The sequence below is a fragment of the Amia ocellicauda genome, chromosome 1, assembly GCF_036373705.1.
Source record: "Amia ocellicauda isolate fAmiCal2 chromosome 1, fAmiCal2.hap1, whole genome shotgun sequence".
Classification (NCBI taxonomy): Eukaryota; Metazoa; Chordata; class Actinopteri; order Amiiformes; family Amiidae; genus Amia; species Amia ocellicauda.
This window is the reverse complement of record NC_089850.1, coordinates 43263474-43291091: the sequence shown is the minus strand read 5'-3', so window position 1 is coordinate 43291091 and position 27618 is coordinate 43263474. Positions and strand designations below refer to the sequence as shown.

Sequence of the window (27618 nt, the reverse complement as noted above, 5' to 3'; positions counted from 1 at the left end):
CAATCTGAAATACATGTTTTTATTAAAACTAAAATGTTTAAAGAAACGAACAAATCATGAATAACAAAATAGTTTTTAATCAAGGTTACAGTTCAGTAACAAATACTTCACACACCGTAGTTTTATCTTTCTATCCAGTCATCTGTACTTTGAAGTAGGATTTAATACTGGGATTATCCACATTCCTAATCACTATTGATAGAGTTTTCAGAAGATTGCCCTTTTTTTAATAAAGCACTGCTATGTGATTACATTTTATTTGTCTATGTATTACATGGCATGACTGAGATTTTTTCAGGGCTTCCTTTGAGACAAAAAATACAGAATGATGTCATAATGTAATTTAAAGTGTTTAATATATAACTTTTTAATCAGTATTTATTCCTGTCAATTCTGGATTACTGGAATGGTCACAGAAATGACACCTCACATCATTCTTACTGGTCTAAATGATGGAGACCCCCATTTGTCCATTCCACTTTCCTTCATCGTTAGGAGGCAATGGTTAAATATTACTACTACTACTACTACTACCACTACTACTACTACTACTAATAATAATAATAATAATAATAATGTGATGCTCCGACTCACTGTAAATCTGTATTGGATGTAATATTTATTGAAAATGAATGAATTGACTGATAATTTATTATTAAAAATAAGTTTGTCCAAATCCTTTTTTCTTGTTTCCTGTGTTTGTTAAAAAACAACATCAGCAACATCAACAAAAATAACACCAAAAAATAGTCAACTGTATACATGTTTTCTTTAATAATAGGATTATGGTAAGATTTGGGATATTATATGACCCTTATTGGACTTTGAGTAAGCAAAACATTATTTCACACATATGTGTGATATTACATCTGTCTTGTCATCTGCGGCAAATGCACACTGTAGTTTTCTTTCTGATCGCTAAATTTACTTCTCTTCTGTTTACTCTTTAAGAAGTGTGTGAATCAGGTTGTGTTATTCCAATTGGGCTACTGGGTCTTACATAATACCTACAAGGTCTTCAATCTGATAAAAACACAAGCGATGTAAGACTTTAAAGCCAAATACGACGAGTTTTAGAAATGTTTTCATATTGTTCATGTGCATGATTAATTTCTGCTTTACATAATCTTTTTCACTGCCTTTAATTTCTAACAGATTGTTTCAGCAAATGGTCTGAGGGTAATTTCAACTACTGAGACACAAGTCTTCTTTCCCCTTGAATTTCCCTTGCCAATATGTCACACTGGGAGCCAAACAAGCATCCCCCGCTAACTGCTGAGTACAGGAGTAGGAGGCTAATACTGTAATCTCATTTACAGGTTTCTGCAGCATTTCGGCAAAGAACGTAACTAAATAAATAAATAATAAATAAACATAGAATTTCTATTGTAATTGTTTTGCTGAGCTCGATCTAATGGTTCTGACTTTACATAGCAAAGCTGTATCTTGATAAGATCTCCTGCAAACATGTACAAAAGGAAAATATATATCTATCGGGTAGGTTAGTAGTATAATACATGGATGTTACTAACAGAAATTATTGTATAAGGTGCAAGAACTGAAAATGAATGATGCTGCAGGTTAAAGAGCCGCTCTTCAGCCAGTATCAATAAAATAAAACTGAAATTAACAAAGATGTTGCCATGATGTAAAGCATTATAGTTCCAATAATTACAAGGTTATATGCATTTTTTATACTGAGAAGCTGTCTTTTTCCTATTTTGTAAGTACTAAGATCTGTCACTACTTTGCAATGCATAATTTAGGGTGTCTATGCATGCAACGATGTTTAAAAACTAAGACAGAAAGACTGAATGTCAGAAGTCTGTAAGTCTTACCTTATTCTGATCAGTCCAATACAGGAAGTATCCTTGTGGATCCACTCTTAGGGTCACTGGGGTCACGGTGGTTGAGTCCTAGCAACACAAAAAAAAGTTAATACAAAATCCTCTCAAAACTGTCTTTAGCCCTGTAGGTTTATTAATGAGTAGAACTGGTGGGGGGGGGGGGGGTTACACATGGTAAAGCACTAGAAGGTAGACTCAAATCAATGCCAAAACATTTATGGAGCCTTTTTCCCAGCAGCTTTCCGTGGTACCGCACCCTCCAGAGAGGAGTGTTCCTGTTAAAATAACAATATCCTCACGCCTTGCCAACTATCACTGAAAGCCACCAGCTTATCCTTCTCAGCTTGTTGCTCTATTGAAGATCCAGAAGGAGGTGATATCATAAATCTGGGTAATAACCATCAATTTCAAAGCCTATACTTCAGATGTAATACTCACAGATTTTTTTCAAGACAAACTTCTCAAATTCCCAGAGATCTATAATTTATATAATCTGTTCATATCTATTAGATGTGGTTTAGATCAATGTTATGATATATTACTATAGGTTCAATACATATTGTCCTTTGTCAAGACAGGGTCTGACTCTAGAGCTCTATGTAAAGACAGCTAAATTCTTCAAACCTTCAAAATAGGTACAACGTATGATTTTGAATGTGGTTTAGCTTTTTGAATGCTGCATGCAACTGTACAGACGGCTTATACTGATAGAAAAGAGAGAACATTTATTTACACATAACAGCAGGATGTAAGATAAAATGCATATTAACTTTTTATTGTAATTTATAAAGAATGTGTTTTTGGTGGTTGTGCAAGTATGATTCATGGTTGACTGAATCATTTGTATTTATGTGTGAGGATGCACAATATAGTCTCAATGAAGTGGACCTTTGCCATAATGCATCAGATATAGACTGTTTCCTATTTTTAGCTGAAGGAAGACACGTGAAATTAGCCCACCACTATTCTGTGTTTTAATGGTTTGAGAAAAATATAATAAAAAAGTATCAGCTAATATTGAGAAAGGAAAGAAGAATTAAAGCATTGCAGTTTCCATGGCAACCAATAAGTGCGATAATTCATGGCAAAGCTTCTGACTGTCAACATTATAAGCACAGATTATTATGAAATCAGAAGGACTTGCTTCACTTGATTGAAATGCTGAGAGAGAGGGAGTGGAGACACAATAACTGTTAATTAGCCATTTGTGTTTTTTAATGCCATACGGGAGAACGGTTTATCACAGCACACCCTGCAGCAAGGTGTCATACAGTATTTCATCAGGAGTGCTATAAGAATAAAATAAAATATTTGACGCATATCTCCAAAGCAATATATAGATGTAGATATAGATATACATTTGTTTGTGTGTGTGTGCATTTAAACAGATGAAGATTTTGGCAAACCTTGTAATGTTACAATTAGAACAAACTAAGGATTTCTATACTTAAGTGACATTTTTCACAAAATGTATGTTTATAGGAATGTATTAAGGAAGCTGTTGGAATGAACATGTACTTGGAAAACTGACTTAAATCTAAATGTACTGTAAGATGAAAATGTAATTGTAACAGTGAAAAGGCAAAATCAGCACTATGGACACTGAACATATGTACCAGAAATCCCTTTTATGTGTCCAAGGTAGCCTTTGAAGCTTACCAAGACATATCAGGATAAAAGTTGAATATAGTCAAAGAACGAGAAAAAAAAGCATGGAAGAAAGCTATGTTGGCAGACAAAAAGCAAAGGAAATATAAAGTAAACCAGGCATTTATTAAAAAATGTAAATGAGAATTTACTTTAGGAAGTAAAGACCCTGGTTAACCTTAATTAGAAAGCTTGTTTAGTTTAATTTCTCCAGGCAAGAGTTGGTGGAGCATGAAAGGTTGACCAACAGTTATATGCACTTTTAATACAAAAAACAAGTTCCGTTTCAGGTCAGACAGACTACTGATTGTAACGTTTATAGCAAACTCTGAAACCACTTTGCACAGATCCCTTGCAATGCTTGTTTACTTTAGATATGATTGCATCTTTCTGTTTTCCAGGAATCCCAGAAGGATACAAAATAACTAAATTCTCACATTCTTACTCCATATGTGTAAATTACTGACTCTAATAGGATGTGACCATGAAAATGTTTTTTTTTTAATGTTTATAAAATGTGTTCTGTTCTGTTCTGTTTTTCTTCACTTGTAGATGAAATTAAGAAAATGTAACATGTTGCAATGATTGTATTTCCTTTTCTTGACATCTTTAGATTATTCATAATGTAAAAAGAATGTTACAATCCCCTTCAAAGTACAGGTTGCAAAACCAGGTTTAAACAGTTAATTATAGATGTTCCCTGATTGATTTTTTTTCTTTTCAAATATCTCTATACTACACTCTTTCTGACAAATTGTAATTTTATACAAATATACAGATATTGGAGGACACAGTTTCTAATGTAAGTATGTCAAAAGTGGTATCAAGATTAACATTTTGTTGGTTTTATCCCACCTGCACTTGCCCAATGTATCAATTTCAACACAACATCAAAGAACAAAACTGAGTACACATAAGTATGGATATGGGAATGTCTGTGTAACACTAGATTGGGTTCTGAATACAGTCAGCTACAGTGCATCTCACCAAAATGCAGATATAGGCAAGGATATCATTGCAAAAAAAACAATTTGCTAACATCAAATAAACCACAATCGTTCAACAGCAAACTTTGCTTTTTTCCTCTCTCGATTTTTATTTCTTTTCAAGGTTTGTTAAATCAAGCTGGAGTTGATGCCTTGGGAAGTAAACCCTATTTTCTCAAATCTTGGCGGTCCTTGGATCAGTTGAAAGCCCAGAGCGGGTGCTTTGCCACTGAACATCACACACTTGCTTGACAGAGTGATTCGCTAAACTGTGGACTACAGCATCCTAGAAAATAATCCCCAGGCTCTATAGCTGCTGGTAACACACTGTCACTAAATCCTCCAGGTAACAATAAGTGCTTTGTTCTGCGCTAATGTTAAAAATGAAGCCCCCCTACCCCAAATTAATGATGTCTTTTTGCAGACATGACACAATAACATGTCTTAGCAGCTACAACGTTCCAGTCTTATACAGCACACTCAATGTTTTGCCAGACAGAATTGCCAAACCAATGTAAACATTTGCATCTACGGTTATGGTAGATATGGGTATGGTTTTCTGAAAAGGTGTTTAGATCACCACATGATCATTTTCCAAGCAAATATTGACAGCAGAGGGGTGTTACTTGTTGATATCCATAGTCTGATTTAAATGAGATTTAAAAGCTTTATGGAGGCCAAAACAGCATATATGACTATCAATTTAGAAAGCAGTGGTCTACTCACATTGGAATAAAAGGCGAAGACATAAGTTTACAGTACACGCCATCAGTTTAATGTTACTTGTCAATCCTTTATACCTTAAAAGGGGGCATCGTTTCACAAAAAGAAAATGTATCATTAGTAGTAGTATTAGTATTTAGCCCAAGAGATATTAATATAATAGCATAATACAAATAATAATAATAATAATAATAATAATAATAATAATAATAATAATAATAATAATGGCAGTAAATGGCTGTTCCTTTCTAAACAATTACAATTTTCCAGAAAAAGCAATGAGATTAATGGGTTACTGCAGTCATTGTATCTACAGCAGTAAAAAAAAAAAGTAAAAAGTTTAGATGATCATGTAACAACACTAAGCTTTTTAAATATATATTACACCACAATATGATTATGATAAATGTATGCTATATATTTCCAGTACTATCATTTATTTCCTTATCCGATATTCTGTTGCATGTTTTCGTGACACTCAGAATAAATACAATTTTTAGTTTCTTAAATAATTAAGTAATTAAACTCGTGTCGCATAACTATAAACAGATTACATTGCACACACATTATTAGTCAAGAGCGTGCCAATTAGGAGGATGTCTTTATTCTAGTCTGTTTTTTCTTCTGTTTTCTTTTGATTTTTGTCGAACCATTTGCAGCCCAGACACACGACATGAATCATAAATCAGGCATGCAAACCCATATACAGCCTCATCCCTCCACATGGTCACTAGTAACGGAGAAATGTATCTGGATCTCTATATGACTACCATTCTGGCTACCACACTTGTTCCCACAACTTCCAGTGATTTCTCGTCCGATATGGAGAAGACAGGCAAACACCAACAGTCATACAACAAGACACGTTTTGAAGCCGGGCATACTTACATCATCCCATTTCATAAATTTGCTGCCCTTCTTCAGGCTGTCGGGGACGGAGACCGGTTTGAGCTGCAGAGCATGAACTCCAGGCTGTGCCCCAGCCATTTACACATTTACACGTCCCGGCCGAGAGGAAAACGGAGAAATTATAGGTTGATGTTTTTTTATTATTTCAATTGTCAAGAAGCCTAAATCAGGCTTTGGGTGAAAGCAGCAGCCGCACAATACGAGAGCGTGTCTACTGCGCTGACGCGCTGGTCTTCATAGTGGCCGCCGCTGCTCAAGACTGAGGCAAGACGGAGGCGGAGGCGGGCAGCGATGCGGTCCCTATGGACGAGAGAGAGGAGCTGCACCCGGAGCCCCGGAGCCCGTCTCCGCTCTGAGCCCCGCCGCGCCGCGCCGCTCCCCGGCTCATGGACCCGAGCGCCTCCTAGTGCGGGACCAAGTCCTCTGCATACATGTATGAGGGGCTGTTCAATCCCATACGAACAAATGCCATGTATATGCATATTTCTTATAGCAGAGAAGAACATAAAGTGGATACATCATGACTAAATCATTGTGTGCTATATGATATATCCACTTTGGTGTATGATTTCTTTTTTTCTGCTATATTGGTATATGATTGATATTGATGCCATATTTTGGTATATGATTGGTATTGTCTGATATATGATATATCCACTTTGGTATATTATCTATTTTGTCTGCTATGTCATATGTCCACTTTGGTACATAATACGCTTCATCTGTTATTTTTTTCATCATCACACAGTCACTGTATGTGTACACTCACAGTGTTTTTGTGTTTTGAAATGTGTGGTCTTATTATATGGTAAAGAGCTGCATTATGTGTGCACTATTGGGATTGATATATATGTATTCAATTATATATTAAAGCCTGCAATATCTTCCTGCACTATTGTTAAACAACTGTCCTAGTCACAGTACCAAGGCTGTATTGAAAGGTCGGTAACTTTGTTGATTGCCTGCATGAAGCTGATCGCCCACTGATTTAACTGATACTGCAGTGGCCCTAGGCTGCCTTGGGTTGGCAAACTGTGGTGGCCAATATGGCAAGGCATCTGTTTTGGGTACAAACCTTAACCGACACTTGATCTACAGTCTTGCTGTACATTTATACTATATTTGTTCGTATAGAGGAAACTAAGATATTGCCCAAAACATAGTTATGTTAATTGAATATGACTGAGCATGTTATTGCATACAGGGTCCCAGCACAGTCCCTGTGACTGGTCACTGAGTTTTCACCAGTGGTGATTGTTTTGCACAATATGAGTGGCATTTGCTATTGCTGTATTTCAGAAAATGTGCTTTATTGCCATGTGTTGATGGAAATCAGTGGATTTCCCATTGAGATGGGATTTATCACAAACAGATTTTACTACCTGTACACAATATAAAGGGACATGTTTTAGATTGGTACTTTATGTTTCCTGGCGACCAAATCATTTGAACACTATGGTCAAATGAGCATTCATATTAAAATTAATAAATCAGTGTATCTACTGTAAGTACTCAGATGGAAGCAAGTCATTAAACTTAAAACCCTGAGTACTAAATGGAAGTAAATCTCTAGGGTCTTGTTTATTATAAGCTGTCAAATGGCTTCAGATAGTCTTCCTGTGTGTTCATTTGAAGATCTCTTTAGACTGTTATATGAAAGATATAAATGAGCTTTACCTATATGAAAATAGCCACCTCCTATTGTAGTTTACTTCCTTTTCCATATTAGTGGATATAACAACATAAATATTCAGATTAGTGTATGTTGGCGGTTTGAGGAACAGTTGATTTATGATGAATAGGAAGACAAATGCAATGAAAACAGAAACAGAACATAAATAGCTTCAGTAAAAGAGAGGATGCAGGTAATTAAGGATAAAGTTAATATGTAAATTACTGGACACTAAGTTCCAGAAAGAAATATAAAATGTGTTATGTCAAAAAAAAAGTAAAAGAAGAAAGGCAATATATTAATTCATTCATTCATTATCAATAACTGATTAATCCGGTACAGCGTCACAGTGAACCAGACTTTAAACTGAGCTTAACCTCGCAAGGCAAAATATTTGTTAAGTATATTTTGAGATGGCTGACCAAAAGGGTGGCAGATTCAATGACAAAATGACAGGTGAATCAGTGGAGTTCACCAGATTATGACATGTTCCCATTACCTATGAAGGCTATAACAATGGAGGATGTGAAGTGAGGGAACACCCAACCCAGCTGTCTGACAACCACACCAAATTAAATCTCCTCTTTAGTTATCTTTACACTTATTTAGGACAGTCATGGATTCAAAACTACTTCCAGATATTCAAAATTTTGAATGCCTTTGATGTTATGATGAAGATGTTTTATATCTCCTAAACTGTGACTCAGCCATCAGATGATTACTAGCAGAAGGTCTCCTTATGAGCATGAAATGAATGCTGTGATTGTTAATACAATCACAGCATTCGTCTCATTCATACCACACCACATAGTAAAAATCTATATAAGGCAACAATGACAATACATATTAGCAACAAGTCTTCAAGATAGAAGTGGTAAAACAAACAAATACAAACTTACATGCATGCATACATACATACTATATTTTATATCTATCAGTTACATTGTCTGAATGCTCAGATATTTTGAGATTTAGATTTCAGCGTAATCCTATTTTAATGCATGATATACATGATTGTTCAAATTCCCTGTAAATTACATTAATGCAACAACCACACATACCATAAATGTATAGTACTTATTGTATGATTTTGTAATTTGAGTTTTTCAAATGACAAGTCTCCTGGGAATTGACAATGTAATACTGACTTCTTAAAGGTAAGCCAGAAATAATATGGAGTATCAGAAAAGACTGAAATAGATGCTGTTTGATGTTAGCTTGTTGTTGATATTTTAAGATGTGATTACTTTTACACATCTCCGTGACCTTTACCTAAAGCTCCCAATACACAAGTACAGGTGGTGAGAAAGATAATGCCATTGAGAAACAAATAACAGCAATCCTATGTGCTTTAAGAAAGTAAAAATCAATGGGGAGAAATACCTGTCCCAAACACTTGCAGGTAATTAAAGAAAACATGTTTTCAAAACCAAAGAAGCTTGTCAAAATGTATCAGCATCATCATCATTATCATTATTATCTCTGCAGCATATTATATTGGTGAGTAACATAGAAACAAGATACAGTATATATGTTATTTTGTTTCTTCACTATTGTCCTTAGAATAGAATGTTAGGTGTAAATAAAGAACGTAGGAGACTCAAATTGTTCTTATTTGTAATTGTTCAACTGCTGCTCAAAAAAATACTGAAGTATGCAGGACTGTAGTAAATCCATATATTATTAGAAAAGGCGGTAAAAGGAAATGAACTCTGCAGTCTGCAACTGTAAGATAAGGGTATTTAAGGTGGACTTTAAGTGGTTGAAAAATCTCTTTATTGTATGGACAATTAGTACATCCCCTACACATTAATTAGGATTTTATCATCTTACCTCAATTTACAAAAAATATATATTTAATAGGACGTTTAAAACAATTTTTTCAAAATTTAAGATATTTTTGAAATACATTTTTTTTTTTGGTTTAAAAGTGTTAACTGTCTTCAGGTCCTTGTGGGGAAGTCACAAGGTCCAAAAGAATACTGTAGATAATACACACAATTTTAGGAAACACTTTGCTTTGGCTTTGAAAATCAGGATTTTTAAATGTGTTTATTTATTTATGATTTTTTTATCATACACCCTCTTTCATTGTCCTTGATTAAAATACCTATAGTTGACTGTAATCACCTGACTTAGCGATCACCTGACAGATCTTAGATTTTCAAATGGTTCTTGAGGAAGTATCTATGTCTCTTTTTTAATGTTTTTAAATCAAGCTGATACTTATGTATAGATATCCATTCATAGCTGCTTATATGGTAAGATGTACATATAGGATATAGGATCATGAATGTGTGATGTTTTGTAGTAGGCCTACCAATACTATAGTGTAGTGATTATGATTATTGAATTTTACTTGGGGCTTTACCATTAAAACAGAGAGGCTATATTTGCTTCTCACCACTATAATCAGTTAAGCTGATAGTGTGAAACAGTCAATCAAAACTTTCTCTATACTCCTTTACATCAAACTTACACCCACCAGGGACTTACGTGTGTGTGTGCGTATGTGTGTGTGTGTGTGTGTGTGTGTGTGTGTGTGTGTGTGTGTGTGTGTGTGTGCACAATTTATGGGGAAAAAAACAGCCAATCTGCTTTAAGACATTTTATTAAATATGATCCAACCGTTTCTTCACCGTCTGTCAATATCTGGCCAAGATGAAGCCTGACATCGCTCCTCGTTTCAGTGCTTCTGTCTTTGTATAATCTCCAGCAGGCTCCTGCCTCTTCTTTTATCTTCCAGATGTAAGACTTAAGCAACCTAGAGGCAACATTTGAATAGTCAGAGTACAACCCCCCTTTGTGATACACAAGAGAACCTGCTTTCATTTTCTGGCACATTCCCTGTATTGTGTATACTGTTTTGAATGTATTTACTTTATGTAATACATCATACCCAAATTGGTTGTTGTTATTTTGACTGGCCATTTGTATAATTCTCTTTGGCATAGCTATATCATGAGTAGAGATCATCATTCTTAAATTAACTTAAATCAATTAGTTTAGTAATATATTACAATTGTGAAACCAGTTCTCAAAACTGATTACATGAAGCATAAAGGAAAGCTGTTTGAGATTGTGCTTTATAATGATTCTTCCCTTCGTTATAATAATAATAATAATAATAATAATAATAATAATAATAATAATAATAATATGTATTATGTTATTTCGTGAGACACATGGAAGTTTTTAAACAAACCAACACAGAGAAAACATGGTCCACCTTAAGAGGCTGGCAGCTTTAGTTCCTGGTTTGCTGGCCGTGCAGTGTCAACATGGCGGGGATAACACAGTTAGACGAATTAAACATGTGTACAAAAATAATAAACCATTATACGCTCTTAACACTTTTAGTCATAAACTGCGTCCTGTCTGTAAACCCGGGGGACGAAGGCCAGGTATTGCCAATTGCCGATTCAAACTGGACGCTTATCCTTCAGGGAGAGTGGATGTTAAAATTGTGAGTATGACATGTATGATAAGAGAGGCGGGGTGCATGAACCAGTATCCTTTGCAGGCCTTGCTTAAAATGTAATATATTTGTAAAACAGGTTGGTTTTCATGTGCATTAAAGTAAACACTTTCTAGAACCGGTGTATCTCGATGAATGTAAAAGCACACTAAGGTTTCTGCGTCTGAATAATGTCAATCCAGTTATTTTATTAAAATAATGTCTAAATGCGGAACTATACAGTATCATCATCGCTGATAAGCCAATCATTGACCCTCTTTGTTTTTTTTAAACGGATTGGGTAATTGTCGAATATAAATATTATATAACCAAAACGTAATAATCTATGACTCAGATAGATATTTACGTAGCGTCACATTATTGATAAAGTGATCATATGGACTGAGTTAGTAGCGCAGTGTGTTACAGTAACTTGTGCTTTTGTGTCATTGATTGTTATGTTGATGCTTCGGATGTCGTAGATGCGACATGACGTCATGAACAGTGTTACTCTACCCAGCACATCACATTGCTTGTCGCTTTATCTTCTTCCAAGGTGGCATGGGGGATATACAATACAATAATGCACAATTTAGCGTCTGCATATTCCTACATAAAACAACACAACCCAGGGAAAGTTTGTTTTGCATTTTTATGCCATATTTTATCAAGTGCTATGTAGTAGTAGCAAATCTCTCAGAAGACCTCCATATTTAACATGTATCTTTACTAATTACTGTGGCCCAGACACAAAAAATATTTTTATTTGTATTATTATTATTATGATTATGTTTGCATATATACAATATACAACATATTCAACATATTTCTAGTCCAAGGAGGCACAAATGATATAGACTTGTATGTGTGTGTATGATTTTTTAATAACAAGGCAGCTGTGTCCAGGTACCTCTGTATAGGGTGTTTAGAGCTTATTGAAGGTTAACCTTTGTAAAGAATCCTGTTTTTAAGCACAACACGTACTTTTAAGTGTCTAGACAGTAGCTCAGATCAAGTCCCTAATGAGTATAAAGGCATTTAAGTGTAAGAGCAACTTTGATGATATACGAATTTAGGTTCATTCACAGTTCTGTTTTAGTAGAATAAATGACTTTATATATGTGGATATAATGTTTACAGTGATACACATTCCTACACTGTTCAAGTTAAGATTTCTACAGGGCTATGATGAAGAAACGGATTTCAGATTTCAATTTAGGAGCACAGGTGTCACCGTTGTGAAAGGAAGTATGCATCTTTGCTGTGAAGGGCATGCAGATAGAAGTGATGAGGCCTGTGGTTTATAAAGCTGCTTATGCTTATTGTACAGCTTAGTGCTGTGAGATATTGCAGAGGTGCCCGTGAGTCATCCTGACAGTGGTATAAAACAATGTAGCCTTCTCACACCACCATAAGCCGGTACTGTTACATTTGATAAATACTGGCAAATGTACAGTTTTCGTAAATATTTACAATATTCTGCTGTACATTCCTTGTGCTGTATTTTATTATATATATATATATATATACACTCACCTAAAGGATTATTAGGAACACCTGTTCAATTTCTCATTAATGCAATTATCTAATCAACCAATCACATGGCAGTTGCTTCAATGCATTTAGGGGTGTGGTCCTGGTCAAGACAATCTCCTGAACTCCAAACTGAATGTCTGAATGGGAAAGAAAGGTGATTTAAGCAATTTTGAGCGTGGCATGGTTGTTGGTGCCAGACGGGCCGGTCTGAGTATTTCACAATCTGCTCAGTTACTGGGATTTTCACGCACAACCATTTCTAGGGTTTACAAAGAATGGTGTGAAAAGGGAAAAACATCCAGTATGCGGCAGTCCTGTGGGCGAAAATGCCTTGTTGATGCTAGAGGTCAGAGGAGAATGGGCCGACTGATTCAAGCTGATAGAAGAGCAACTTTGACTGAAATAACCACTCGTTACAACCGAGGTATGCAGCAAAGCATTTGTGAAGCCACAACACGTACAACCTTGAGGCGGATGGGCTACAACAGCAGAAGACCCCACCGGGTACCACTCATCTCCACTACAAATAGGAAAAAGAGGCTACAATTTGCACAAGCTCACCAAAATTGGACAGTTGAAGACTGGAAAAATGTTGCCTGGTCTGATGAGTCTCGATTTCTGTTGAGACATTCAGATGGTAGAGTCCGAATTTGGCGTAAACAGAATGAGAACATGGATCCATCATGCCTTGTTACCACTGTGCAGGCTGGTGGTGGTGGTGTAATGGTGTGGGGGATGTTTTCTTGGCACACTTTAGGCCCCTTAGTGCCAATTGGGCATCGTTTAAATGCCACGGCCTACCTGAGCATTGTTTCTGACCATGTCCATCCCTTTATGACCACCATGTACCCATCCTCTGATGGCTACTTCCAGCAGGATAATGCACCATGTCACAAAGGTCCAATCATTTCAAATTGGTTTCTTGAACATGACAATGAGTTCACTGTACTAAACTGGCCCCCAGTCACCAGATCTCAACCCAATAACGGGAACGGGAGCTTCGTGCCCTGGATGTGCATCCCACAAATATCCATCAACTGCAAGATGCTATCCTATCAATATGGGCCAACATTTCTAAAGAATGCTTTCAGCACCTTGTTGAATCAATGCCACGTAGAATTAAGGCAGTTCTGAAGGCGAAAGGGGGTCAAACACAGTATTAGTATGGTGTTCCTAATAATCCTTCAGGTGAGTGTATATATATATATTGCATCATGAACCAGGACAATGTCACAGAATTTGTGTTTATTGATATTATTTTAATGAAAAGTGTTTTTTCATCCTTTAAATATTTTCAAATATTCTAACATATTTAATTTGCGAGAATGTGTTTTTAATTTGCAGCGTGACATTTGCATGTGTTTATATTTATGTATGCATGTATGTATGTATGTGATTCTAATTTGTCTTTGCTCATCTGTCTTCTTGTGTGTCCTTTATAAAGTTACGCTCCGTGGTGTCCAGCTTGTCAGCAGATCCAGCCTGACTGGGAAAACTTTGCAAAGCACAGCAAGGGATTAGGCATCACTGTGGGGAAGGTAGATGTCACACAGCAACCAGGTACAGTGGAAATATTTTGGTTTATAAAGATCTAAAATATCTCAGCCTATTATCAATGGTCCATTGTTATTTAATGCACCATTTTTAACACCTAAATGTACTTAATGCTTATGCACACACACAGGTATCTTGGCATGGGCTGCATTTGGTGTTCTGTGCATTGTAGCAATCGGTAATAGGTGCAATATATACCATATCTGAGGAAAAAGTGATAATAATTTCCATGTAGAAAGAAATTAAAGGTTTGTATAAGTATATTTTTGTAATTGATAATCAGCAGCTGGTAAATTAGATGGAGAAAACATTTTCTGTAATGCATTAAGGAAGAAAACCTCTGTACCCAGGAGGAAAGCGTTTCTGGGTATCATTAAACCATTAAAGGCTGCACTTTGGTGTAGTTAGTGACACTGTTTTACATACTCTGTGTATGTAAATGGAACAACTAATTTTCTAAATGGAAGCAATCCCTCGGGAGAGGGGCTGGGGATCTTTCAATTTGATTAAGGGCACATATACATAAGATGATCCTTTATTTGAGTATACCTAATTCTGTTAATTGCTGGTTGTTGTGTGACTAATACATGTCACCTTTGTTGCATCTTCTTGACTTATAAGCAAATTGAATTAGCTGAGAAACAAATACATACAAAATGCCAAATTCAAAAGCATTTTATTTTGCTCAGCTGAAATAGTAAAGTATAGCTGATGATGGGATCACAGCTGATTTGAGCCTCACTAAGGCCCTGTCCACACTATGAATAAAACTGTATTAGTTGTCTTTTAATCAACTTAAATGTTTTAATACCGTCTACACTACAGAGAATTTAGTATGATACCTGAGATGCAGACTCCAGACTACCTCAGGGAATAGTCTACAGTCTGGTTCTAAATTAGATCGTATCAGGTAGTGCGGTTAACATGAAGTGTGGATGTTGTAATACCAATCGAATTTTGGTGCGTGTCCTCCACAATCCCAAAGCGCTCAGTTAAGTTTGGCTCCTAGGCACTGCAAATACTGTGAAGTATTGAATTTGCCACTGTCTTCTCCGTTGCTGCAAAAATGCCATGATTTCATGGTCACCCTGTCACTACTGTCTACTTTTTCCATCAGAACTTTAACTAGTTTGTCATGTAAAGAGACTAAAGTGTCCTTTTGAGATAACACATTTTCAGAATGCATTGTTTTTGAAGAACTTAATAATGGTCATGTACATGTACTGGATTTTAGAAGTTGCTTTAATGTGTTTCCCATTGTGTGTGTCAGTTCATAATTCATAATGTGTTTGAAGTCAGTTCCTATTTCAGAATTATTTCTGGAAGAAGGAAGTAAAGTATCTTAAGAATTCATTTCAACAAATGAAGAAATGCATTAATTGATTAACTCTGTGTTCTGAACTACAGCAGGCAATCTTTGAAAAAACACTTTTTAATGATAATTCATAGGTAAAATAATTATGCTTATGATAGCAATTTTACTCTGAGCTGCTGTTTAATGCAGTACCTTTTGTCTGATTTACTTCAATTATGCATTCCACTAAAAGACATTTCAGCCCCCAAAATGTAGCAGTCATGTATAATTGAAATGGCAAGTTCATTACATGCAACAGCTGTATCGGGAAAGATAATGGAACTCAGACAAATCTGAATTTAAAACATGTATTTCTTGTATGAAACAATACAAGAACAGTGTTAGGTGATTACTTAAAATAAATGGGGAATAAGTCCTAATTCAATATTTCAATGGTTTAACTGGTGAAATGTCAGTACAATTCTCAAACTTAAGCCTCAGTTCAGTTGCATTCAGCAATTTGGAAATGGTTTCCATAGGTGTGTCAACGTCTATTTTGATTCATGTTTTTGAAATGTAGAATTCCATTACTGGGAGTGATGAACATATGAAATATTTTATTCTCCAGGCAGGATTTAAAAAATAAACCTTCACCAAAGGTTCTGAAATACAATTCTATCACTTACTAATGAGAACTGTTATGTATTAAAGTGAAGGATCCAACACAACTGCAAGTTTACCACTTGTTGGCAGAGGCAAGCATGGGGCATCTAATACAATCGGCTTTTCCACAATGATTGGTACAGATCTCTTTATTATGTTTCTTTTTCAATAAAACCAAAGGCGGTATTGCTTCTTCTGCAAGGCACTAAGGTGTTATATTTTGACATGAGCAAAAACCTAATATCCCATACGATAATTAATTAATTAATTTACTTAGCCTGTTTTTTATATATCTATATATAAATGTACTTGAAATATCAGCTGAAGTTACCTTCTAAGCATAACGACATTCATATAATTATTTTATCAAGTCTACTACCAATTCCCTTATAATGAACAAGAATACAACAATGAAAACTTAATTAATTAAGCTGTATCTTACAGCAGTCCCAAATTACAATCAGTTACAAATACTGAGTGTTACTACCTGCTGAAGACCACAGCGTCACATAATATCACACTATTTGGCAACCAAGCTCTTTAATTGGCCAGCCCACCTGCAGATCTCACTTCATATCCCTGGCAGACTTGTTAACCACTTACCCATTGGTGTTTATCTCCTGCCCATGGAGAAAACAAATCCCATATAGAGTACTTGACAGATGACATTGCCAGTCTGTTACATGTCAGTCTACTACCTTGGCTAGAAGGGATTGCATACCAAATGCCAGAGAGTCAAAACTTCCATTAAGGGCTTCGAGATAGAATCTCAAAACACTACATAACTCTGAACACATATAGAAACGTGATGCTTTACAGATACAAAAATATTTATTCAACCCTAGTGCTACTGTTACTAAGATGAGCTTCAAAACTGAAAGGTATCATTTCAAGCAGTTTATTGACACACACACATGTTTTTGTTTTGGAAAACTATAATTGAGTCACCTCTTTGCAACTCCTCAGTGTTATGTTGTACCTATTGGATGTTTTCATTTTGACATTAAAAAATGTTCTCTACATATAATCCTGTGAAAATATGTGATGTTAGTCCACACTGTAGTAATAATTACACTTTAAATGGCATTATTCCATGATGCCTTACAATCATAATTAAATATTCAATTATTACTTTCTTAATGTTTAGTCCAGGGAACTGTATGACAGAAACAGATATGTTTTGCACAATGCCGATTAGCTGCTGCAACATTGATATTGTTTTCTATGTCAGTTACACTCAATTAGTAAAGAGTACAAGAATATCAGCATTAAAACAAAATAAACAGAATATGAAACATATTTATTAGAGGAATATTGTAGAGAAGACCAACAAATCCCTTGTGATTTTAGATGTTTGCTCCTCTACTTAGTACAGCAGGTTCATGTAAGTGAGTGGGAGCAACAGTGGCCTCTTGTCCTATATTCTGATATATTTTTTGTTCTTTTCCTTTTATTTTTGTTTTGTTGTCAAGCTTGTTCTTACTGTACATTCCCACAATATAAAGTTGTGCTGTAGAGTTAGACCAATCCAAATCTTAATTAAAAGGATAAACTGGCTTTTGGAACTATAATACTTCTACAGAAAATGCATATTATGGATAACAACGATGTGTTTTAATGCTCATTAATAGACCTTATAAAGAAAATAAAGTGACAAACTATGTGCTTGAGGTCAAGATTTGCAGTGAGTTTTTAAAACATTTTCTCTGTGAAGTTGGACCTCCTATATTAGACAGTTCAAGAGATCTGGTATAAATTTTTTGATTGTGATCTCCGCTCTTTACAAAGCACAGGTCACTGGCATTGACGTCATGTGCTGGGCCCTGCAGCCCTATTTTTATTTTTATGTTTTCTGATGAGAAGTTTGTTCTCTTAAATAAAATATAATTTTCTATAAAACCCATCTCATGTAATAATATTTACAAATACTTGCTCTTATACACATTTTTTATTGAAGAGAAAAAATAATGTATTGTTAGTTTTCAAGACAGCTGATTTGATTGGTAGTGCAACATGTTTGTCCTTCCTCTTTAAGAAAAGTGGCCACTCTGCACAGCTGCAACCATGAAAGGAGTGAGATTGATACTTTGCAGCACATTTTCTTTTATGGAATTGGTTTGTGTGGTTTTCTTTAAAAGGCTTAATGGTAGGCTGTTGATGAAGTCATTACCCTTCATCTGCATTCATGATCCATTTTCATGTAGTCCTTAATGTATCCCTTGACATAGCTAATGTCAAAGAACTCAAATACTTCTGTGGTGGAAGTCATACTTTTTATGAAGCAGAATGTTGTCAAGTTAACAAAATAGCATGACCATAAGCAAATTGCCTGACATTGACTTGACTAATATAAAATACAGGAAAATAATCTAGTCAGTACCAATCATCCTCATCATGTTTTTTCTCAGAATTCTTTCATGGTACCATCTATAAGGAAGGTCAATCTTCTTAACTGGACAGCAAACCAGAGTAAATGTGCAAGGCATGTATAAAGAACTGTAGTATTTATGTTCTTGGTTGGCCATTGCAAACTCCACACCTCAATCCAATGGCTTGAATATCAGAAAGCAGCTCAGAAGTGCAAATGTGGAATAGCTGGGAGAGAGTTAGAAAATCTCTGCAGTATTCTACTTCATGGGTCAAATTAAGCTATTTAGATGTACGTGTTCAGTGTCTCCCATGGAAATGTACTGTAAGTATAAAAGTATCTGTTATGATTACATAAATAGCAATTTTCCACCAACAGAAGCGCTTGAACCCAACCTCCTCAGCAAGTTGGCACACAAAGACATAATATGACAAATGCCTTATTGATAGTCTTTTTCTGTGGATAATATCTACTTCTGAAGTGACCTCTTAACTGCAGTCTGCCTGTATATGCATAAGAACCATAATCATATTACAGCTGAGCCATGGAGAGGGCGGTGTACTCCCACGCTGATTAAATCTGAACCTTTGCAGCGCCAACATTGGTATATCCAAAATAAGTTTCATTCTCCACTTTTTAATTAATTTGACTGTATTCTCTTTTTCTTAGGTCTGAGCGGAAGATTTCTAGTTACAACACTGCCAACAATTTTTCAGTAAGTCCTTTCATACATTCTTGCCACGGAGAGCTTCTGAGAGCAGGAATAATGGGCATTTCTGTTCTGCATATTCTGTATGAAGAAGTCTGTCCAGGTGTGTCTTTGAATTTTGAATCTCATTTCCAAGATTGGGATGCTGAAATAAATACCTTGTGAACAATAGACTACGTAATTACAATTGAAGTGAAATATAATAGCAGTTTGTCAATGGAACCAAGTGAAAAAAAAAAACAAAGCATTGTATTGATAGTGGGTATACAGTTTTTACTGGAAAGTGACCCCAGTAAGTATTGTTTAATACATTGCATTACATTCTCTGAAAAGGGCAGCTTCGGTGTTTGCCTTTAATTCATCACAGATTGTCATAAAACTGTAATGCAGTGCTTTAAGGAGAATAGCGTGGGAAATATTTCATTGGATGAGACCTGCTGTAGAGGCAGCAGAGAATAACTCCTGTTGCTACACTAGAAAGTGTGTTATGTAACGAATGACACAGTACTCCTCCAGTCACACTTCAAAAGGGCTGCAGTAGTCATTAAGTCCATGGGTGGGCTTAGACCATCAGATTCTTTGCTGAGTTGTTAATTCTTACAAAGCACTGATATAACTGATATGAAGTTTACAGCTGCAGAAGATAATGCTAAGGTGGCTACTGTCACTTGGCAAGTGAACAGGCCTTTGATAGTTTATACTGTGTACATTTTTAAACCTGGGAAGACTAGATTCCCTCATGATGTGTTTAAAATGATGACATGCAGTAACATTGGTATATAAATGAGACATTACCTCCTGTGATGCTCACATATGTGGAATTTAAATATTTTTCTCTTTTCATACATTTTAATACATTTTAAATATATATTTCAGTTTAAGCAGGTGCGCAATCATGTCAGCTTCATGTGGACATTACTGGTTAGCTTAAGTTGCTGTTCTTTTTTAGATTGTATTTCCTTAATCTGCCGTATAATGTATAGACTGCCACAAACACCCAGTGATTTCAGGCTGAAGCATCGGGTATATTTACAAGACAAAGAAGAAAACATGTTTTGTCTGCTGGTTAATACATAGAGAAACTATATTTAATTACAATATCTGTTAAATATATAGATAACTGAATAAAATATTGTCATTTGAGAATGGTTTATTCGCTGCATGTATGGTAAAATGGTAAATTGTTCTGTTACATGTGCAGCTCTGTCTTCTGATAAGCATTTGAGCTCATAACTAAGCCCCACATTCATTCCATCAGGTTGATTTAGGGTATTTTACACATAAAAAATATCCCTGTAAGGAAAAATAACACCATTGTTCAATCTGCCTGATACAATCCAGCGAATGTCCATGGCTACTTTTTTGTCTTAATCACCACGTAAAAGAGTTCATGGTATGTCTCTGTTGGCAAAAGTACCACCTCTTTGTGACTTGAACAATGCTCCTTTCTCCAGTCACTTTCTTTCTATTGTTGCAGTGCCAAGGACGGAAGTTTTCGGCGATATCTGTCTTCCAGGGCTGTGGAGGATCTCCAGAGTTACATCATAGAAAAGAAGTGGGAATCTGTTGAACCCGTGCCAGGATGGAAGTCTCCTTCTTCCATTGCGTAATGAATACATTTTATGCCCTTATTGAACATAGTGTGTCTATATAGGGGATAATTAGTCAGTCAGTTCTACAATTAGAAAATCAGTTCCTGTATTTTGTTTCTTATGTGTCCAAAACCATAACATTTCAGTGAAATTAAATATACAGATACACAAGGTCATGCAGAATACTACAACAGCTAGCAGCCGGGGGTTGGTTAACATTTAAAACCAAAAAGCCATATACAATAGCATGAAAGGTTCCCCCTGGTGGCAAAACCTAAATGTGTTAATTATTACCATTTTATTTGGTAATAAAATTGTAATTTTCCAAAGCAACTTATATAGGTGCCCATGTATATGGTTGGGAGCAATCTGGGTACCTTACTCAAAGTTGCAACCTTTAAATTATGCCTGAAATACTATTAGTAAATCAAACAAAAAACAACACATTCAGTTAAATAATAATATATAAAACAGAACGGCTCATTTCCATTTTGTTATTCATTTGGTTTTCAACACTTTTGTATACTTTTTAGGTTTTGCAAATAAATAATGTAAAAACAATATTGTTCACTTGATTCTTGATATTTGTTTTAATACAGAATGAGAGGGATGGCATCGCTCTTCCAACTCTCTGTTTGGATCCGAGTACGTGAGCAATCACTGCTTTTGTATTTCATTTGAATAGCGTATATTATAATGATTAATGAGATTAAGGTGGGTAAAACTATAGTTAAGATTATGTTTTATATTGAAGTATTTATCATACAAATGAACTATTCAAGAACAAAACTTTGTACTGTGCTTTGCCTTTCTCTATCTTTCGGCCTACTGGTAAACTACTATGCATGCATCATTGATATTCTCCGCACTTCTACTTCTCCTCCCTCTCAGCTTTGAAAAGCCTTCCCACAGCTATTTAAAACAAATTAGTTCATTTTCACAGGAAGTAGCAATTTAAGATGAAACCGTAAAAGTCCAGTCTGCACAGAGAAACAGAAGGTTGTGATGGTTGGATGTTTTCCTTTAACAGCAAATCCACAGCTACTTGACAGAAACCCTTGGCATTCCAGTGTGGGGCTCGTATGCCATCTTTGCTCTGGCAACACTGTTGACTGGACTGCTCCTGGGCCTGGTATGAAAATCAGTAACCTACTGTATATTAATGTATTCCTTTATGATTGTGGAATTAAAGTAGTATCATATATTATGCTCTTCCTTTTTCTGTAGCAAATTATGTATGTAAAATGTGGTAGATTTAATTTATTTGTCAAGACGTTGAACAGGAGATGTAAATTGTATACTTTTCCAAAACACTCCCTCTATTTCATACTTTACAGAAGCTGTTATTACATAGAAAGATATTACATAGATTACAATCTCAGTTATAAAGTAAATTTATGAAGTCAGCACATTTAGTTTTATTTATGTAGTTAGATATATGTAAATTGTGTTAACCTGACAAATATTTTGTGATAAATTACTTACGTAGAAATGTGTTTTTTAGTGTTAAAGTGTCCATTAGGGTACAACATTTTTATGTTGCATAAAATGTTGAGTTCTAAAAATCCTGCTTGATTTGGTGACCTTTTACTATTGGAAAAGGGTAGGTGGAGTGAAAGTGCTGAGATCACACAAGTGTTTTGTAAAAACAAAAAAGAAAAAAAAATGGAACAAGTACAAAATCAACCTTATGTTGTTTTTACAGATGCTGGTTTTGTTGGCAGACTGCTTATGTCCATCAAAACCAAAGAACAAAGATGTAAAAAGAGGTAAGTGATGAATCGATGTATATAGATATGTACTGTATGTATTTATGTATGAATGGCCTAAAGTTGTTTTTCAAATCCCCCGACACTAAAACAACAACATAAGCTGAAGTTGTTTAAATGCTTGTCTTCCTTTGTGGATACCTTGTGATCATCAAAATAGTAACCCACATGTTTCATGCTATGTAATTTATTGAAAAAAGAATAACTGTTTCCTGACACACAGGCATGCAAAAGTGGCTTGATTTAGATCTGTCCTATCTCACCCACCTGTCGAGCTGATTCTTCAATTTTTTATGAAACCTGCAGTGAGACGTTCGATAGCATTTATTTTGTTATATAACACAATTTTAAGTGTTATCGATTTTAAGATTTGAATGATATTCTTACCTTCTTGCTTGCAAATACACAGTAAAACATAGAAGTATACAGATGTGGTTTTTACAAAGGCTGCTATTGTTCTGTTCTCAAACGTCTGCTGAAACACTTAATAGCAGGTTGTTTGAAAAGTGAATTACAGGATAAGAGAACATGTAAACATCTGCGCATATGTTGCTATGGGAACTCAGTGGGGAGCTGCAGTGGGAGAGGGTGAAGGCACTGCTACCACTATGTTCTTTTTCAGCATTGTGTTTTGCCAAAAAAAATATCAGGCATCTCTATAGTCAATTAGAGGAAATGAAAGTCAAGTAGGGTCTAATATTATTCTGGCCATACCAAATTAATTCACAGTTTGAGTAAATTAGCTAATGTCTGGTGGGCAGACAAATCCCTAAGAATTATTAATCACCATGAGTTGAGGAAAGAAGAAATATCAAAAAATAATCTTAAATAAAAAAAATAAAACAGTACATAACAGATGGGATGTATTTTCCTATAAAAAATGTTGAAAAACTAAAAACTAATGCTCTATCTATATACACTCACCTAAAGGATTATTAGGAACACCATACTAATACTGTGTTTGACCCCCTTTCGCCTTCAGAACTGCCTTAATTCTACGTGGCACTGATTCAACAAGGTGCGGAAAGCATTCTTTAGAAATGTTGGCCCATATTGATAGGATAGCATCTTGCAGTTGATGGAGATTTGTGGGATGCACATCCAGGGCACGAAGCTCCCGTTCCACCACATCCCAAAGATGCTCTATTGGGTTGAGATCTGGTGACTGTGGGGGCCAGTTTAGTACAGTGAACTCATTGTCATGTTCAAGAAACCAATTTGAAATGATTCGACCTTTGTGACATGGTGCATTATCCTGCTGGAAGTAGCCATCAGAGGATGGGTACATGGTGGTCATAAAGGGATGGACATGGTCAGAAACAATGCTCAGGTAGGCCGTGGCATTTAAACGATGCCCAATTGGCACTAAGGGGCCTAAAGTGTGCCAAGAAAACATCCCCCACACCATTACACCACCACCACCAGCCTGCACAGTGGTAACAAGGCATGATGGATCCATGTTCTCATTCTGTTTACGCCAAATTCTGACTCTACCATCTGAATGTCTCAACAGAAATCGAGACTCATCAGACCAGGCAACATTTTTCCAGTCTTCGACTGTCCAATTTTGGTGAGCTTGTGCAAATTGTAGCCTCTTTTTCCTATTTGTAGTGGAGATGAGTGGTACCCGGTGGGGTCTTCTGCTGTTGTAGCCCATCCGCCTCAAGGTTGTACGTGTTGTGGCTTCACAAATGCTTTGCTGCATACCTCGGTTGTAACGAGTGGTTATTTCAGTCAAAGTTGCTCTTCTATCAGCTTGAATCAGTCGGCCCATTCTCCTCTGACCTCTAGCATCAACAAGGCATTTTCGCCCACAGGACTGCCGCATACTGGATGTTTTTCCCTTTTCACACCATTCTTTGTAAACCCTAGAAATGGTTGTGCGTGAAAATCCCAGTAACTGAGCAGATTGTGAAATACTCAGACCGGCCCGTCTGGCACCAACAACCATGCCACGCTCAAAATTGCTTAAATCATCTTTCTTTCCCATTCAGACATTCAGTTTGGAGTTCAGGAGATTGTCTTGACCAGGACCACACCCCTAAATGCATTGAAGCAACTGCCATGTGATTGGTTGGTTAGATAATTGCATTAATGAGAAATTGAACAGGTGTTCCTAGTAATCCTTTAGGTGATTGTAAATCATTCAAGGATTATCAGCGTCACTGAGTTCTCTATGGGAAAAAATAGGATTGATGTAATAAAATGTCTACTTGCAGGACATGAACTGATAACAGCCTTAAATAAGAATATCATATGTATAAAACCCTGTAGAGTCATAAAACCAGTCATAAAAATAGAACAAATGATCATACAATTATTGTATTTTGGCAGTATGTTCTTAAAGTCTGACAACCATTGATAACATTTCCAGGTGGGGCTTCTTGTCGGCAGATTACTGAGAGAAGTTTATGTTTTGAGTTTACCTGGCAAAATGTATTTGATTTTAGGTTGTTGTTTTTATTCCACAGATGAATACATAAAAGATGATGTATCTGAGGAAGAGGAGGACTTTCCATCAGAGGAAAAGCATTTGTCTGATGGTGAAAATGAGATTAGCAACCTCAGTGACAAGGTCTCTGGTGACGAGTCTGCAGGAGAGGAAGGATCCGTTCCTGATGATATCGGGGCCGACACAACTGATGGGCAGCTGTCTGAGAAAGTGACTGACAGCACCGTTAGGAAACGGAAGCCTCAGACGCTGGAGACACAGGAAGAGACATAACCACACAGGCTTTAAAGATACACCGCTTGGGCATATAAATTAGAGGATGTGAAAGCCTGGCCTTAGGGTTGTAGTTTGTTGTGTGCTGTTCTAGCAGAACAGGGGCTTTAATTAAAAAAGGGCCACTGTATCTGTTGCTTTTCCAGGTAAGAATCACGCCTGCTGCTATCGCACAACCACTGTCCTGTGCTTGATTATTAAGGGAGCAACCAGTTGTCATAGACTTTGTTGAAGACAAAAAAAAATCTGTTTCCTGGTTATTGTTGCTTACATTTTTTTCCACCGCTGCCTGCTTTTTAAGTCAAAGAACCGTATGCGTTTGCCTACTTTACATTCTCTAGTTTTGTGCCCAGTAAGGTTAGGACCAAAGAGAAAAAATCTCCATGAACATTTTGTGAAGAAATAGAAATCCTAGAATCAAGTATACTTTATATCAGCAACTACCTGTGTGAGTATTCATATGCTACATTAAGTGCTGGCATTACATCAAACCTTATATAAGATTCTTTAGCGCATGATGTTATGGCACATAAAGTTGTCATTCTCTCTCAGTAAGTAACACCCCCAATTTTATGTGAGCATTATATATATATATATATATATATATATATATATATATATATATATATATATATATATATATATATATATATATAAATTCCCTTGGAGAAAGGGAGGCGTGCAGTTATTCGTTTTTTCAGTACATTTTACACAAGATACAGATGATATGAATTGAAACCTGAATGCCAATCACAAAGCAAGAACTTAAGCATTGTCATGTTTCTCAGTTTTTAAGGAAGATAGAAAGAATTGCAAATAGGAACCACAATTTTTTTTTTTACCAACTATGAAACTCAAGACAGATATTTATAAAATACTGAGGTGTCTCCTCTAATGTCGTATTACAGAACATTTCAGCTTGTGTGCTGCGTGCAAATGAAACGAAGCTCATGCATTGAAAACAGTGATGGTGCTATTCCTATATTCCTGTAGAAAAACGTAGGGCCGGATTAAATCAAATCTTTGACCCACCCGCTAATAGAAAACTACAGAACTGTACTCAGTTGTGGTTTCATTTTCAGTAAGATGACACTTTCTTCTAATCATAACTGTAACCGCTTTGATGTACAGGTTTGTAGTTTGCTATTAGCGGGTGGGTCAAAGTTTTGACTTAATCCGGCCCTTAGTCTTTCTCATGCAAAATGTAGCTGTACTGTTTGAATACTGTCTACTATCATTGCATATAGTCATTTTTGAGGAACATTACCACCTGTTATTTTATGATTATTGGCGGACCAATTCAGCCCAATTGGCATGTCGCTGTTGCTTGTGAAAGTGGCCTGTTGTCAAGTATGCCATTTGATATACACCTCTACCCTGATATAACCCAATCAGATATAATGCAAATTCTGGTTTAACGTGGTAAAGCAAAAATTGTTTGGAAAGTCAGAACACAAAGCCGAGCTCATTTACAGCATTTTTAAACTTTCACTCTGATCTTCATTGCATGAAAACAGTCCTGTCTGCAAGTCTTGATTAAAGTTATAACATTGACAGTTTACACACATTGATTAATTTACACTTTTTAGCTTCATTTGAACCTTTTCTATAAGTAAAAACTCTACAAAAGTTCAAATTTTTGTTTTGTTTTACTTAACAATCTACATATAACATAGTTGGCTAAAAGACAAAGCGGTCCATGCTCCTATTTGTTAAAATGCCCAAATCCTTTTTACAACAATTTGTAAGGATGTGTAATTAAAAGCGTTTTCTGATATTTTATATGAATTTCTAATTTTCCGCAGACCAAACTATTAATTTATGATGAAACCGAGCCCACATGGTGACATTTATTAGTGTTTATTACCGGTGTTGTTAATACACTGTATGTTTTAAGTAAACTTATAAAATAACTGTTGTAATTAAAGAAAGGACATACAATTGAACCATTGTAGCACAGATTTATTTACTGCATACATGTGTTAGCGCTAACAAACATTTTTTGCAAGACAATAAATACTGGGAATGCTCGAGGCCAAAGCAATTTCGTGTAACGCAGTCCCCCGAGGACCACGTTATATTGGGGTACACGTGTACATTAGATGCAAAGTAATCATTTACCTTTAACAGTGTACTTTCACCAATTGTAGTTAAGTCTTAAGATGTC

General features: G+C 35.8%; 2 protein-coding genes across 8 annotated transcripts in view; one reads left to right on the top strand and one right to left on the bottom strand.

Annotated features, from left to right (window-relative positions):
* Window positions 1–6439, bottom strand: part of plcb1 (phospholipase C beta 1) — a 172754-nt gene extending 166315 nt beyond the window's left edge. For 2 of the 6 annotated variants that reach the window (XM_066705824.1, XM_066705832.1), the window contains exons 1-2: window positions 6092–6435; window positions 1839–1916 (exon numbers count right to left, since the gene is read on the bottom strand). In XM_066705824.1, the coding sequence (XP_066561921.1) occupies window positions 1839–1916; window positions 6092–6190 (177 nt within the window). In that variant the 5' untranslated portion in view covers window positions 6191–6435. Of the gene's footprint in view, window positions 1–1838; window positions 1917–6091 lie in introns of all 6 variants that reach the window. The other 4 variants (XM_066705840.1, XM_066705849.1, XR_010816962.1 and 1 more) reach the window with 3 other exon arrangements.
* A 4602-nt stretch (window positions 6440–11041) lies between these two features.
* On the top strand, window positions 11042–26065 carry tmx4 (thioredoxin-related transmembrane protein 4). 2 transcript variants are annotated; one of them, XM_066705812.1, is made up of 9 exons: window positions 11042–11250; window positions 14222–14337; window positions 19326–19371; window positions 20843–20971; window positions 21557–21602; window positions 21988–22089; window positions 22663–22726; window positions 24240–24296; window positions 25198–26065. In XM_066705812.1, the coding sequence occupies exons 1-9, from the start codon at window positions 11066–11068 to the stop codon at window positions 25449–25451; spliced, it is 999 nt and encodes a 332-aa protein (XP_066561909.1). In that variant the 5' UTR covers window positions 11042–11065; the 3' UTR covers window positions 25452–26065. The 2 variants fall into 2 exon arrangements, with proteins under 2 accessions (XP_066561909.1, XP_066561917.1); XM_066705820.1 differs by lacking the exon at window positions 24240–24296.
* The last annotated feature ends 1553 nt before the right edge of the window (window positions 26066–27618 follow it).